The 15,710-nt window shown below is 61.8% G+C and overlaps 1 protein-coding gene across 2 annotated transcripts; it reads right to left on the bottom strand.

The window, feature by feature from the left end:
• Positions 1 to 8,390: 8,390 nt before the first annotated feature.
• On the bottom strand, positions 8,391 to 14,411 carry SNX20 (sorting nexin 20). Of its 2 annotated transcripts, XM_008152374.3 has the most exons (4): positions 14,313 to 14,377; positions 12,456 to 12,593; positions 11,857 to 12,011; positions 8,391 to 9,479 (listed from the first exon to the last, which is right to left on the bottom strand). In XM_008152374.3, exons 2-4 carry the CDS (start codon positions 12,583 to 12,585, stop codon positions 8,811 to 8,813), a joined length of 954 nt encoding a protein of 317 aa, XP_008150596.2. In that variant the 5' UTR covers positions 12,586 to 12,593; positions 14,313 to 14,377; the 3' UTR covers positions 8,391 to 8,810. The 2 variants fall into 2 exon arrangements, with proteins under 2 accessions (XP_008150596.2, XP_054566669.1); XM_054710694.1 differs by lacking the exon at positions 12,456 to 12,593 and having other exon boundaries at positions 11,864 to 12,011; positions 14,313 to 14,411.
• Positions 14,412 to 15,710: the final 1,299 nt, after the last annotated feature.

Here is a 15,710-nt window from a genome sequence, read left to right as displayed (position 1 = left end):
CATAGGCAGACGCTCAACCACGGAGCCACGCCGGCCGGGCTCAGACCCGCTCCTTCTTACAGAAGGCGGAAGAGATTGAGGAAAACCCTGAGGAGCACCCAGGCAGGAAGGAGAGGGAGAGAGGGGACGATGGAGTCAGGCTGACGTGTTGGGATCCTGGCCGCCCTGGCCGCGAGGCTGCACCAGCCTGAGACCCACATTTCGTGGTGACTTGTTAGTCTCTTATTATCCCCATCGCACAGACGGGAACACCGAGGCTCACTCGAGGCTGGAGAGCTGACTGAACTGAGCGGGCAAGTCGGAAAGGATGTGCTGCTGCAACAGAGGGGGTGCAGGCATGGCCTGAGCCCTGCGCGGAGGGGTGCTCCATCCTCCAGCCCCCGCCCCCATGCGCCCCTAAGGACTGGGACCCTGTCTGTCCTGTCCGCGGTGCCCGGATCTCAGTCGTCCTCGGTAGGTGTTCAGTGAGGGAAGGGTGATCCCATGGCGGGTGGCGAGTGGACAACAGCTGGGGGTGCCCAGCAGGTGGACAGCAGAGATTTCTTTTGGTCACCAACTCTCCACGCCCCCCCACGTGACGGGGCCACGTGGCTGGTCCTGGCCAATGGGCTGTGTGTGGCAGTGAGGGGGCGGCTGGTCCTGGCCAATGGGCTGTGTGGGGCAGTGAGGGGGTGGCTGGTCCTGGCCAATGGGCTGGATGTGTCAGTGAGGGGGCGGCTGGTCCTGGCCAATGGGCTGTGTGAGGCAGTGAGGGGGCGGCTGGTCCTGGCCAATGGGCTGTGTGGGGCAGTGAGGGGGTGGCTGGTCCTGGCCAATGGGCTGCATGTGTCAGTGAGGGGGCGGCTGGTCCTGGCCAATGGGCTGCATGTGTCAGTGAGGGGGCGGCTGGTCCTGGCCAATGAGCTGCATGTGTCAGTGAGGGGCCGGCTGGTCCTGGTCAATGGGCTGTGTGAGGCAGTGAGGGGGTGGCTGGTCCTGGCCAATGGGCTGCATGTGTCAGTGAGGGGGCGGCTGGTCCTGGCCAATGAGCTGCATGTGTCAGTGAGGGGGCGGCTGGTCCTGGCCAATGGGCTGCTCATGGCAGTGAGGGGGTGGCTGGTCCTGGCCAATGGGCTGTGTGGAGCAGTGAGGGGGCGGCTGGTCCTGGCCAATGGGCTGTGTGGGGCAGTGAGGGGGTGGCTGGTCCTGGCCAATGGGCTGTGTGGGGCAGTGAGGGGGCGGCTGGTCCTGGCCAATGGGCTGCTCATGGCAGTGAGGGGGTGGCTGGTCCTGGCCAATGGGCTGTGTGGGGCAGTGAGGGGGTGGCTGGTCCTGGCCAATGGGCTGCGTGTGTCAGTGAGGGGGTGGCTGGTCCTGGCCAATGGGCTGCTCATGGCAGTGAGGGGGTGGCTGGTCCTGGCCAATGGGCTGTGTGGTGCAGTGAGGGGGCGGCTGGTCCTGGCCAATGGGCTGTGTGGAGCAGTGAGGGGGCGACTGGTCCTGGCCAATGGGCTGCTCATGGCAGTGAGGGGGCGGCTAGTCCTGGCCAATGGGCTGCTCATGGCAGTGAGGGGGTGGCTGGTCCTGGCCAATGGGCTGTGTGGAGCAGTGAGGGGGTGGCTGGTCCTGGCCAATGGGCTGTGTGGAGCAGTGAGGGGGCGGCTGGTCCTGGCCAATGGGCTGTGTGGGGCAGTGAGGGGGCGGCTGGTCCTGGCCAATGGGCTGTGTGGAGCAGTGAGGGGGCGGCTGGTCCTGGCCAATGGGCTGTGTGGGGCAGTGACTGGGCAGAGGGATTTAGGAGCCTGAGCATCTCCCTCCAGCTTCGTCTGCCCCTGAAGCCAGGAGAACAGTCGGTGTCTGAGCATCAGCCCCCTCTCCCCCAGCTGCAGGGGCAGGGGGTTGGGGGGTGGGGGGTAGCGCTCAGCATGTGTCAGGGTGAGGCGAGGAGAGTGCGAGTGTCAGCTGCCTCAGTCCCTGAGCCTGTAAAATGGGGCTGCAAGTTCAAGGAGGGGGACATGGGCCGCAGGAGTCGCCGGTGTGAGGACTCGGACCCCTTCCTCTGGACTGTCTCTTGAGGGGAGAGCTACCCACGCAGGGACCACCCGGGGGTGTGGCCACCCCAAGACCTCTCATGCGGCATCCCGCTTGACCAGCCTCAGCTCCCTGTCCAGACTGTGCCTCCTCACAGAGACGACCCCAGTGCTGGTGTGTGACGAGCCTGCAGGGGCTGGACGTGTCCTGGAAACGTGTGAATGGAGGAAGTCGTACCGGCCAGCGAACACACGTTCCGATGATGATAAGCGATCACCACACGGCCATGTTTTGTCCTGATGAGAGGAAAACCTCAACTCAGCATGTTAAGCCAGAAAAGGGAGTTTATTGCAGCCACCTTCAGGTACAGTTTGATCCAGGAGCTCCAGGTCATCGGACTCAGCGTCTGTCCCTTTCTCCCCCATTTTGGGTCTATTCCCTCAGTCCCTCTCGGGCAAGCTCCTGGCCGCCCCAGTCGGCGCCCCAGGATTGCTTCTGGGTGGTTCTGATGGGCTCATGCCCACCCTGCAGCCAATCGCTGGGGCCGGGAGAATCCCAGACGCCACTCTGCCAGGTCTGAGTCCCACACGCAGCCCATGCCTGGGGCTGGAGTCAGCACCCCCCGAACCAGAGGAGGGTGGAGGAAGGGTGGTCACCCTAAAGCGAAACTGGGGCGCTCTGCCCAGAAGAAGGGGAAGTGCATGCTGGGAGGCCCACCCAATGCATGGTGGCTCCTGGCGCCACATGATCAGCCTGCCCGCCCAGCCCCCTCCTCCACCCCTGCCTGCAGCCTCTACCCTGATCTCCGCACCCTCCCGCCCAGATCCTAAAGCCCCCCCCCCCCCCCCCCCCCCCGCCCAGGATGCCTGGGGTCCTCCCCGCTCCAGGAGGAGGGATGGGGGCGCAGCCACACTCTCATTAGTCGCTCTGACGTCTCTTGTCGCCCATCAGGGAACAAGCAAGGCTTTTGATCACAGCATGAGGAGAGCGAGTTTAAAACCCAGCCTGTGAAGACGGGCCAGCGCGAGGCCGGGGAGCCGTCCGCAGCCGCGTTCAAAGCAGAAACCTGGTTTCCAGGCTCGGGGTCCGCCTGCAGCTTGGGTTTTAAATGGGCCAAGGAGCCCCGAGGTTGGGGAGCGTCCCCAAGGGGCTTCGGGGAGGGGAGGGGGCTCCTGGGGGGACGTCGGCAGCCCAGACCTTGAGTCTCAGGAATCGGGGCTGTTGAAGCTGAATGGCCAGCGGGTCCTGTGGCCTTGCCTCCCGCCCGGCCTCACCCCTCCCACCCCACAATCTCCCCTTCTGCCGGAGCGTGGGTGGGGTCCGCACAGGGCGCTGTGGAACAAGCAGCAGCCCCTTGTTGAGTGCCTTCCATCCGCCGGCAGCGGGACAGGCTGCGGGTATAATTCACATGGGGGGGGGGGTGACGGGGGGATAAAAATGTGGGGAAGCTGTTCTGAAAGCATCGCAGATTCCACAGAGCATGAACCTTCAGGGCGCGGGTCCTGTACAGCACAGAGGCCAACCGCCCACGACCCCACGACCCCACCCTGCCAGCCACTCTTCTAGGCCAGCGGTCGGCAAACTCATCAGTCAGCAGAGCCAAATATCAACAGTACAACGAATGGAATTTCTTTTGAGAGCCAAAATTTTTAAACTTAAACTTCTCCTAACGCCACTTCTTCAAAATAGACTCGCCCAGGCCGTGGTATTTTGTGGAAGAGCCACACTCAAGGGGCCAAGAGCCGCAGTTTGCCGACCACGGTTCTAGGCGGTTCTGAGGACCAAGGGGGCTGGGCAGGGGCGGGGAGTGGGCAGGCCAGGAGGTCGGATTTGCCAATAAGAGTGAGCTAGTGGCCCAGTCCGTGGCTCAGTGGGTGAGTGTCGACCTATGACCCAGGAGGTCAGGGTTCGATTCCCAGTCAGGGCACATGCCCAGGGTTGCAGGCTCGATCCCCAGTGTGGGGGCGTGCAGGAGGCAGCCGATCCATGATTCCCTCTCATCATTGACGTTTCTCTCCCTCCCTCTCTCTTCCTCTCTGAAATCAATAAAATATATTTCGACTATTTGCACCACACAGAGGAGTGCATAACATGTGAGTGTGCCACTCAACAAAGTATCACAAAACAGACGCCCTCATAACCCTCACCAGGGACTGAGAATAGATCCCCTCCATTCCGGAGGCCTCCTACTGCCCCGCCCACCGCAGCCCCGCCCTCTCCAGCAGTCAGAGCCGCTCTCTGGAGTTCACAGGGACCCGCTCTGCTTTTTTCTTCTTGCCCTGGAACGAAGCATCCTCAACCACTACCCCAGTGTCTCCTCTTCCCCCGCGTCATTCAGGGGGAGTCCTACGGCGGCCCCTTCACTCACTCCAGCGGGTGAGAGTCACCCTTTCTCGAGCACAGGTCCTGTTCAGGGCTGCATACTATTCCCCCGGGCCCAGCCACAGCGGCTTGTCCGTCTCCTGGTCCATGGGCGCTGGGGTTGTCCCCAGTTGGGGGTTGTTGTTGGACGTAGTCCTGCTCTGAAATTCTAGTTCGGGCTTTGGGGTGAGCGTCTCCCTGTCTCTCTGTGGGGTACGTTCCTGAGAGGGGGAGTGCTGGGTCCCGTAGAGTCCTCTACGTCCGGCTTCAGGAGAGGGTGGCCAAGCGCGTTTCCCAAGTGGTTGTACCAATTCGCACTCTAACAAGCAAGGGGTACGTCTCCATTCTCCCCTTCCCCACCCCCCCCCCCCAATCCCCTCTCCCTCTTCCAACCCTTGCTTTACCCACAGTCTGCACGGGGCTCAGGTGTGGAAAGGTGAAAACGAGTCCAGGTGTGCGGCAAGGAGTCCTGTCCGCTCCCCCACTCCAGTGAGCAGATGATGGGGCCCCCTCCCCCGCACCATCTGGGTCCTCAGAAGCTGGGAGGTGGGGGGAGGTCTGGGGAGGAGCGTGGCGCCCAAAGCCTCCCTCCTGGAAAGCGATGCGGTGGCGCTCTGGGCACCCAGCCCCCTCCTGTTGGAAAAAGAACCCCTCCCCCATAAGGAGGGAGGGTTAAGCAACCTCCTCCCGCCCCCCCCCCCCCCTTGGGAGGCAGCTGGTCACACAGGGGAGGCCGCGTGCCCCCGGGACTATTTTTACGCGCCCTATTTTGTTAGGAGTCGCGGGTTTCACTGGCTCCTCTCTGATCGCCGAGGAGGCGGAGGGGGTGGAGCGCGGAGGCCTCCTTCCGCCTCTGGGGCCTCCGGTTGCGGGGAAGAGCCTAGGGGAGCAGACACCCAGGCGGTGAGGTCCTGAACCCCAAGTCCTGGTCGCCCGGGACCCCAGCCAACACTGGCAGTGGCGGGTAGGGGAGGTGAAGGAGGCGGCGAAGCATCAGCGCCTTCCCAGCAAAGCTTTTAGCTTCTAGCGCTATTTCAAACCGCCGCGAACGGGTTTGCAAAATCTTTTCTTTTTCGGGAAAGGCTGAGTCCCCTACCGTTTCCTCCCTCCGCTCCCGCACAGCCCGCGGAGCTCCGGGAGCCTCCAGGGCGGCAGCGCCCTCTGCCGGCCGCTTTTCAAACTTCAGGCACTGATCCTCCTGGATGCCGCCTCCCTCCTGAAGTGCGGGATGGAAAGGGGAAAAGAAACATCTTTGTCACCTTAAGGGCAACGGGGATGACCAGTCAGCCTGCGAAACTCACTAGGAACGAGGAAATGCACAGCAAACCGCGGCGTTTGCTGCTTTGTTGCTTGAAATGAGGAAACGGGAACATTACAAGCCGGTTAACACAACCGGGGCCATGAAACCAAAGGATCCAATGGAACCAAAGGCAACAGCAGGGAAGGATATTATGTTGCAGGGACATGCTGATGACATGATACAATGTAACCACACTTTAATTTCTCATCCTCGGATACACGTTAATGGCGGGGACATTTACCTAACCCCAAGGGAGACTCCCATGTAAACTGCGGGCTCTGCGTGATCACGTGCCAGTGCAGTTTCATCAGTGTAACCCCTCTAGTGGGGATGTTGATAATGGGGGAGGGTATGCATGTGGGGGGAGGGGGTCAATGGGAAACCTCTGCACCTCTTCCTTAATTCTGCTGTGAACCGAAAACTGCTCTACGAAAGAAAGCCTATTACAGCTACAAAGCAGACTGCAGAGCAGTGTGAGACCTGTTCCTGGTGCAGGCTGGGCAGGCCGATGGTGGTTGCTGCGCTGTGGGGCGGGGGGCCGCCCTGCCCAGGAAAGGACTCGGGGGTGCTCCCTGCATCCCCTCCAGAAGAAAGCTTCACCCGACCCCGAGGGGGCCTCTGGGGTTGCAGACCAGGGAGCATGCGAGGCCGGAGCTGCTGCGGCCATCTTGTCCCCAGGAGGAGAGAGACAAGCCCAGGGAAGCAGAAGTGACAGAGAAAGTGAAAGTGAGGGAGAGGGGCTGGGTGACAAGGCTTCAGGCTGGTTACTCCTGGGCTTTTCCGAGAAGAAAGCCCTCCCTTGTCAGGCAGGGGCTGCCTCCTTTCTGGGCCCCGTCCTGGGTCCCCAGGGATGGAAGAGGTTCCTGCCTCAACACTGCCTTTCTGCTTCCCCTCTGCCTACAATTCTCCCCTCCCCAGGCTGCCATGGCTGCCTCAGAGCTTCCCCTGTGGCTCCCTTCTACACTTCCTCCTCCGAGAAGCCCTCCCTGACCATTTGGCTGAGGGATAATTGTGTCTGCTCCACTGCCAGTCACATCGCTGTGATGTGGACACCCCGCTCTTGTCCTGGAGCTGCCCTGTCTATGTGACCTTGAGTGAGTCCCCTCTCCAAGCCTCAGTTTCCCCACCTGTAAACAGACACACGTGAAAAGACCTTAAAGGGTGCCTCAGGGTGAATTTCCTGCTCTGCTCATTGTTAGCTGTGTGGCCTCCGGCAAGTCACTTAACCTCTCTGGGTATCTGTGTCTTGCCTGTTAAATGAGGCGGCCACTGACATGCCATTTTCCCACCGTGGCTTGGGGGAGGCATGTCTAATCCCGTCGGGGGGGGGGGTGGCCACAGGGCAGGAGGGAGAGGCTGCTGGAGCAGGCTGCTGTCTGAAGGAGCCCCCAGCCTCTGGGGAGAGGGCCCAGAGCAGTTTCCAGGTGCGAGTGAGCTGGCCTGGGCTACCAGCTGCAGGTTCCTGGCCCTGCAGTGAGGCAGGTGTGTGGGAGGGGCCTATATGTGTGGGAGGGGCCTATGTGTGTGGGAGGAGCCTAGCTGTGTAGGAGGGGCTTAGGTGTGTGGGAGGGACCTTTGTGTGTGGGCGGAGCCTATGTGTGTGGGAGGAGCCTGTGTGTGGGAGGGATCTAGATGTGTGTGTGTGGAGGGGCTGGGAGGCAGGAAGACAGATGGGGAGAAGGCCGGCGAGTGGATGCGGCTCCTCAGGCCCCTCCCACTTTAACTTGCGGACCTAGCGGGCCTCCTGCTTTCACCTGCGCAGACAGGAATCACTTGTGACGAAGGGGAGGGAGCTTGTCACATGAAGATTCTCACTCAGTGGGCCCAGGGGGGCCTGACATTCGGCATTGCTGAGCAGCTCCCTGAGAGGCTGATGCTTCTGATCCCTGGCCGGGGTTGTGGTGGGCCGTGCGGAAGGCTCCCTGGAGGAGGCGGCACGAGGAGCGGAAGGACTTGTTCCAGGACCTAAGAAGTGTCTGGGTCCTTGACTTCTCCAGCAACAGGGAGACACCAGGAGGAGATGGCCCTGTGGGTCCCCCAGGCCCTCAGACGCCTGTGAGGGCTGAAGGCTGTGGCCAGACGCCCCGGAGACCGCCGGCCACAGCTGGCAAACACCTGGGAGGGCGGCACCGAGTGCCCCCGGAGAGGTGGGCTGGGGGGGGGGCAGCCCCCTTAGGAAGCCTGGTAAGTCCATTCCCTGCGCACAAAGTGGGAGCCAGCCCCGCCCTGGGGTCCTGACGGGGAACTCCCCGATAGGATTTTGTAGGTCCCCTCCACCCCGTTACTAGGTTTTTAAAAAACCTCTCTCTACTGCACACCTGCACCGAATATGTGAGATTTTGAGGTGCACACGACCCCCACATTTGGCTTCCGCCCTTGCCACTGTCCTGGTCTGAGGCTGACTTCCTTTGGGGAGAGTCGGATTTCACCGTGCTGGGTGCCTGGCCCCAGGCCCCTCTCCGCGCCCCCCCCCCCCCTTTGCCAGGACCTCCCTGTGGAAGAACTTGGGCCACGGGGTGTGTATCCAGACCCCAACCCCACAGTGCAGATTCTAGGAGATCCCCACCCCCACCGGTGCCCCATTAGACTCACGTGTCCCTCGTTGTCCCTCTGCACCCAGCAGGCTGATGCCACGTGGGCCCTGACATCCGGGGCCAACTCTTAGCTCACCCAGCTGGCTGCCCAACTCTCCCCCACCCCCTGTTGGGCTTTCTTTCTTTTTAAAAAATATTTTTATTGATTTCAGAGAGGAAGGGAGAGGGAGAGAGAGATAGAAACATCAGTGATGAGAGAGAATCATGGACCAGCTGCCTCCTGCACGCCTCCCACTGGGGATCAAGCCTGCAACCCGGGCATGTGCCCTGACCGGGAATACAACCCTGACCTCCTGGTTCATAGGTCCACGCTCAACCACGGAGCCACACTGGCAGGGGCTGGGTTTGTGGATTTGAGATCAAGTGAGCCTGGCTTCTAAGGGACAGGGGGGTTGGGGGGGAGGTGGGGAAGTTGGGGGTGGGGGGCTCAGCTGGACACAGCTGGGGAAATGGAGGACTACAAGTGGCCCCACGTGGCCATTCCATCCAGGAGGCACCCCAACAGCCCACAGAGCCACGGCGATCGCAGATCTGCAGCTCGCGGCTCAGCCCAGGTACTCGCGGACGGCCAGCTCCTTGAGGGTGAGGCCCCGCGGGCTGGGCCTGCGCAGCTGGCTGTCCTCCAGCCGCTCCTGCAGCGACACGAAGTCCTTGCCCAGCGCGTAGGCCAGGCGCACCATGGCGTCCAGCAGCGGCGCGTAGTAGCGGTGGCCCTCCCGCGCCCGCAGCCGCTCCAGCGCCCGCTCGCCCGCCGCGAAGGCCTCCAGGGGGCGCTCGAGCTCCCGGTGGCACACGAGCGCGGCGCACAGCGCGGGGACCACGGCGGCGGGGCAGTGGCCCGTGAGCTTCTCCTGCAGCGGCAGCGCGCGGCCCAGGATGTCCAGCGCCCGCACGTACTGGCCGGCGCGCAGGCAGCCGAAGGCCTCGCGGAGCTCGGGCCGCGTCAGGAAGTCGATGAACTCGCGGGAGCGGCGCACGCAGCGGATGGCGTAGAGCTGGCGCAGGTACTCGCGGAAGGCCCGCGTGCGCGCCGCGATCAGCTCGGGCTCGAAGTTCCCCAGCAGGTGCTTCTTGGGGAAGGCCACGTCCTCGATCTCCTCCGGGAAGGCCCGCAGCAGGCCGCGCTGCAGCGTCTGGAAGTCCGAGTAGCGCCGCTCCAGGACGGCCTTGGTGCTGTCGAAGCTGCCCGTCTGGATGACCACGACTTGGTACATCTGCGGGGTGAGGGTGGGGGGGAGAGAGTGAGAGAGGAGAGAGAGAGAGAGAGGCCTCGGAGCGCATCCCAAGGAGGAGGGGCTGAATGGACAGAGGGAGCCTGGCTAAGGAAAAGAATGATGATTGGGCCCTGGCTGGTTGGCTCGGTGGATAGAGCGTCCGCCTGCGGACTGAAGGGTCCCAGGTTCGATTCCAGCCAAGGGCACATGCCTGGGTTGCGGGCTTGAGACCCATGGGGGACATGCAGGAGTCCACCGATCGGTGACTCTCATCATTGATGTTTCTACCTCTCCCTTCCTCTCTGAAATCAATAAAAATATATTTTTTAAAAAAGAATGATGATCGGGATTTAAAGCACACCCTGAAAATGGGCTTTTTTTTTTTTGGTAATATGTTAATCTTCAACCCGAGGATATTTTTCCATTGATCTTTTAGAGAGCGTGGAGAGGGAGGGAAAGATAGACAGAAACATGGACGTGGATTGGTTGCCTTCTGCACCGCCCCAGAAGAGCCTTCAACCAAGGTGCATGCCCTTGACCGGAATCGAATGGGACCCTTTGGTCGGCAGGCTGACGCTCTGTCCACTGAGCCACACCGGCTAGGGTGGGCTCTTCTATGCGATTCTGTTTTACATTGCCATCGGGTCGGGCTGAGCTGCAAAGGTGCATCGTGACAAGAGTAAGGAGCGCAGCGCCAAGGAGGCATCTCGGGGTGAAAGGACACAGGAATGGCCCCTTGGCGATGGACAAGGAGACCCCTGAGTGGTGGTGGTACCCTGGTGCTCCAGGGTAACGCAGACTGACAGTCCTTAGTGCATCCTAGCTTCATGCCTGTGTGGGTGGCCAGAGCTGTTTCATGCCTGGGGCGCATAAAAATAAAAATAAAAATAAAAAGCGACCACTGGGAGCCTTTGGGCGTACTCTGAGCGGGCACGGACAGCCGTCGGACAGCTCAGACACGCGTGCTCGGGTCGCACACCTTGGGTGGTTAATGCGTAGAACTCTGGTGGCTCCTATAGTGATTTCAGCCGGTTATCGTGTCCGAGTGTTTATTCTTAGTTACATTTAAAGGGACACAAAGTTGACTTTTAGAAAACAAAAAAAAGGACAAAAGAATGAACACAGGAACGGCCCAGGACTGGATTAGATGGGAGCGCCCAGCACTCCCCACTTGGGAGATGGATTTAGGGGCTGTCCTGGCAGCGACACCCCTTTTCCGTTCTCTTTCAAGAGGATACCAGTGACGGGCCCTGACGGCCAGGTCCTCCCCCCACCGCGGTCTAGCCGCTAGCCTCTCTGAGCCCCGCTGCGTGAGGAGTGGGCGAGGTGCCGCCCTGGAACCAGTGGGCAGTCAGCACGCAGTGTCAGCTCTTGCTGTAACGCCCGTCCCCAAAAGGTGCGGCGTGGCCCTTCCGTGGTCGGTAACGTCTCCCCAACACAGGCTGACGTCCCACTGTGACAGAGCAGCGTCCCACCCACTAGGCACTTTTTTTTTTAATCCTCACTGGAGGATATTGTTCCCATTGAGTTTTAGAGAGAGAGGTAAGGAGAGAGAGAGAGAAACATCTATGTGAGAGAGACACATCAATTGGTTGCCTCCTGTCTGTGCCCTGATCGGACCTGCCACCCACGTTACGTGCCTTTGACTGGGAATCAAACCCGAGACCTTCCAGGGCTCAGGCCGATGCTCCCCCCGCGGAGCCACACCGGCCAGGGCGTGATCAGCTTTCTTTACGGCAGGGACTGGCTTTCCTATGGGAGGCATTTTCCTTTAAATATATTTATTGATTTTTACAGAGAGGAAGGGAGAGGGATAGAGAGTTAGAAACATCGATGAGAGAGAAACATCGATCAGCTGCCTCCTGCACACTCCCTACTGGGGATGTGCCCGAAACCAAGGTACATGCCCTTGACCGGAATTGAACCTGGGACCTTTCAGTCCGCAGGCTGACGCTCTATCCACTGAGCCACACCGGTCAGGGCTGGAGGCATTTTTCTTAGAGATGCATCTAGTTAGTGTTTTCCCAGAAGTGACCCATTTTAAAGGAAACCCATAGGGAAATGATAATATCCATGATACAGGGACGTGGACAGCATGGCGAGGGGACCGATGACCAACCCCAGAGGATGTGGGATAAGGGCTAGTTCCTCGTGGGGAGCGTGGCTCACAGGTCTCCGCCCCCCACGGCACCTCGCACAGTGCCCGGCGTGCCAGCTTGCTCTTTGACCCTGTTCCCCAGCATCCTCCCAGCAGAACCGCGAGTGAATGTGGGTGAGCCCTTCCAGGCTGGGAAGCCAAGGCCCGAGGACCTGGCCCCTGGCCCCTGACCCCTGACCCCTGATCCCTGACCCCGGGCAGGGAGGAGGCGGTGCTTACCACAAACCTGGACAGCGTCCCCTCCTCGATGCGGGCCGAGGCGATCTCGAAGAGCAGCCTCACGGGCTTCCAGACGCCCTTCTCGCCCCTCCAGTACTCCTGCAGCTCCCGCGTGGTCATGCTGGAGTGGGCGCTCGGGCTGCCCGCGGCGGCGTCTGCAAGAACAGCACCCGAGGCCTTGGGCCAGGCCCGTGCACGTGGGGGCCAGGCCTGGGGGGATGGCTGGGTCTGCCTGGGATGGGACATGGGGTTCCCAGAAGAGCTGTGACTCCCCCTCCCTACTCCTCCAAGAATGGGGACAGCCGGGCATCAGCCCGACCCTGGGCCCCACCTGGCTGCACCCATCCTGCTCCGGACGGACGGACAACCTGAAGTGGCCCCTCCTCCCCAAGAGGCTTTGGTTGCAAAATGCAACGTGTGCCGCATGCTCCACTTCCCGCCTGCCGGTGGGCCCCTGCGCCCGGCTCCGCGTCTCCTCCGGGCTGAGCCGAGCTAAGAGAGGTTCCCTGCTGCCTCGTGGCATCTGCTGAGGTACCCACGTGTGTTTCAAACGTCTTCCCACCTCCGTTCCCCTGACCACGCCCCGTGCTTCCACTCACCCGGGCCCCCTTCAGGTCCTGGAGCGGGGAGGCCAGGGCCAGCGGCGGGCGCTTCCTGCCTGGCCCCTGCCGCGCTCGGGGCCGTGAGTCCTGCCCATCCGGGGCTCCCGGGGTGCTGGGCACTTGCCATGCTCAGGGCTGCCAGGGGGACAAGAGAGAACACTGAGTGCCACTCGGGGTGGGGCCCTGGTGGGTCCTGGGAGGCCGAAGACCCGTCTCATGGCCCCACTGCTGCGCCCCCCTGCCCACCCAGCTGTCTGCCCCGCTGCCGGAGGCTAAACCAGGGCCCAAGGCCGAGCAGGCCCTTCCTCGTTAGGATCCTTATGTTACCAGTTGCTCTGAATTTTTTATTTTATTTATTTTCAATATATTTTTATTGATTTCAGAGAGGAAGGGAGAGGGAGAGAGAGAGATAGAAACATCAATGATGAAAGAGAAGCACTGATTGGCTGCCTCCTGCACGCCCCCTACTGGGGATGGAGCCTGCAACCCGGGTGTGTGCCCTGACTGGGAATCAAACCTGCGACCCTTTGGTGCCCAGGACGACACTCCAACCCACTGAGCCACACCGGCCGGGGCCACCGACCGCTTCTTCCCCCACTTCCTAGCCCCCAGGTTCTGCACACCCACTGTCTTCTTCACCACCCCCCAAACCTGTCAGGACTCCCAGAACAGAGGACGCTGGCCCAAGGGCCCATGGCTGGGAGTGTGTGCCCCCAACGAGCCGAGCCAAAGCTGTGAGCCCCCGGCGGAGCCTCTGCCCGCAGCGCCCGCTCCCTCCCTCCGCGGGAATCTGTTGCGGGAGGCGTGTGGAACCTCCGCTTTCTGATAGGAGCCGAGACTTCAGAGCAGTCGGTGGCGGGCAGGCCATGGGCTGGGACAGAAGGCAGCCTGTCTGCCTGCAGGATCCCCTCCACCTGCTGGGGCCGGAGGCGGCGGGGGGTGGGGGGTGGGGGGTGCGGGCAGCGGGGGGCAGTGACCCTGAGTGAAGGAGCTGACCGGGTCCCTGGCACGTTCCTTACTTTCTCTGTGCCTCAGTTTCTTTTATACAAACAGAACCCACTCCCTGAGGCTGGCGTCCATGGACAGCATCACTCAGGCCCCCCTGCCCCCGCCCCCCCGCATTGTCTAACAGTCCCTCTCTTTATCAGACATACGATAGATGCTTCGAGAACTGATTGAGAAATAAAGGGCTCTAAATCAAGGTGGAAGGTGGAGCAGCATTGTAAACCTCTGAGACAGATTAGAAAGAGGGTCAGTGAACACATCAGCAGGAACTCAGAACACGAAGGGAGCAGGTGGCCTGGGTCTGCAGGTGGGTCCCGGGGTGGGGCTGGGCTTGAACTCTGGCCTGTCCGACTCCAGGCCTGGTCTGCACCCCTGTGCTCCTGTGGCCTGGACAGAGGGGGGCCACGCTGCTGGAACAGTCCCCGCTGCCACCAGAGCCTCCTCGGCGGAGGGGTGCTGGGGGCTTGGAGAAGGCAGATTCCCTGGCTCCCAGCATCAGAGTCCAGTCTAGCAGGTCTGGGGGTGGGCCCTGGGCTCCCCATGTTACACAAGTCGCCCAGGACGAGGCTGGTGCAGGGGTTCCCTGGCACCACTGTTTGAGAAACACAGGTGTGGTGCCGTATCCCCCAGGTCCAAGAGGGGCTGTAGAAGCGCCTGGCACCTCCAAAGGAGCTGAGGCCGAGGAGGGTTGGGGAGCGGCTCCCTGGGCTGTCCCGAGGCGCACCGAGGCTGCCACCCACCCTGCTCGGGCCCACCCTTCCCCCAGCAGGTACTGAGGCTGGGTCCCGGACTGCCGGGCTCAGGCCCCGGGGGGGCAGAGGGGGACTAAGCTTGGGATCAGACACTGACCTCTGACCTGCGGCTTCTGGCCCTGTGGGAGTCCAGGGGTCCGGGAGGGGTGTCATGGGGCCCCCTTCAGCTCTGCATTCAGGCTCCGGGCCGTGGCTGTGCTAAGTTCCCCGTTTGAAAACAGGAACTAGGCTGTGTGGCCTGCTCCGGGCGCCCCAGCCCATTGGCTGCTGAGGAGGGTCTAGCGGGCGCCCAGGCAGGGGAGCAGAAACCCCTGCGGGTTCGCGCGGGGCCTCACTGCCCACAGCCTCGCCGTGGCCTGGACACCCTCTGGCCTCCGAACCTTAGCTCCCAAAGCTCTATTTTTTTAAAAATCCTCACCCAAGGATATTTTCCCATTGATTCTTAGGGAGAGTGGGAGGGAGGGGGAGAGACAGAGAGAAACATCGATGTGAGAGAGACACATCAATCAGTTGCCTCCTGCAGGTGCCCCGTCCAGGGCCAGGGGTCCAACCTGCAACCCAGGTACGTGCCCTTGACCAGGAATTGAACCCGTGACCCTTTGGTGCCAGGGCCAGTGCTCTAACCACTTACCCACACTGGCCAGAGCCACGGCTCACCTTCTGATTGGATCATTTTCTTTCTGGTCTGTGCCTTGACCTGCCAGCGGGTGACCGCCAGGAGCTGGCTTCTCGGCAGCACAGGTGGAGCGCGGAGCTCCACGTGTCTACGAGGCAGGCAAGGCCCCGTGGCCGTGAAGGGGGTTAGGACTGGGCGGACCCCCTGGAGTGCTGGGGCCAGATGGTGAGGAGGGGGCACCGAGGGCTCCCGGGGCGTCAGGGGAAGAAAGGCCGGCACCTCAGAGTCCAGGTGGCTCTTTCAGAATTCAAACTGCCTGGACCCTCCGTGGCCTCTCCCGGCCTTCGGGGTAAATCCAGACCCCTCCTGCGCCTGCTCCCTCCCCGCACACTGCGTGTGGTCCCCGCCCGCCGAGCATCACTTACACTCGGCAGTGTGGGCCTGCTCTGTCCTCAGACACGCCCGGCCTTTCCCTGGCCCTGCCTTCAGCCGCGACCCCCTCTCTTGCTTCCCCCGCGCCTCGCTCTCCTTTTCAGGGTGCAGCGTGCTGTCTCTCCCTTTGCGGCCTCCCCTGGCCCCTCTGTCCAGACCTGCATTGCGTGGCTTATGCGTTTGCTTTCTTATTGCTGGTCTCCAGCACCAGGATGGCGGGGACTCTGTGTTGGCGGTCTGTCCCTGCAGCAGGACCTGCCACGGTGCCGTGGGTGCTGGGTCATTGCTGTGTGCACGAAGGAATGAGCACTTGAGCGGATGAATGAGTGAATGAATGAATGAATGCATGAGTGGGTGATGCAGAGGGTGGTGATCGGGGCTGGGCTCCAGCTCAGCCCTGACTCACGGGGTGCCCGAGGAAGCCACCGCCTCTCTCTGAATGTCAGC

The sequence above is a fragment of the Eptesicus fuscus genome, chromosome 21, assembly GCF_027574615.1.
Source record: "Eptesicus fuscus isolate TK198812 chromosome 21, DD_ASM_mEF_20220401, whole genome shotgun sequence".
In the NCBI taxonomy this organism is placed as follows: domain Eukaryota; kingdom Metazoa; phylum Chordata; class Mammalia; order Chiroptera; family Vespertilionidae; genus Eptesicus; species Eptesicus fuscus.
Note: the sequence above shows the minus strand (reverse complement) of the source record. Positions and strands in the feature narration are given on the sequence as shown.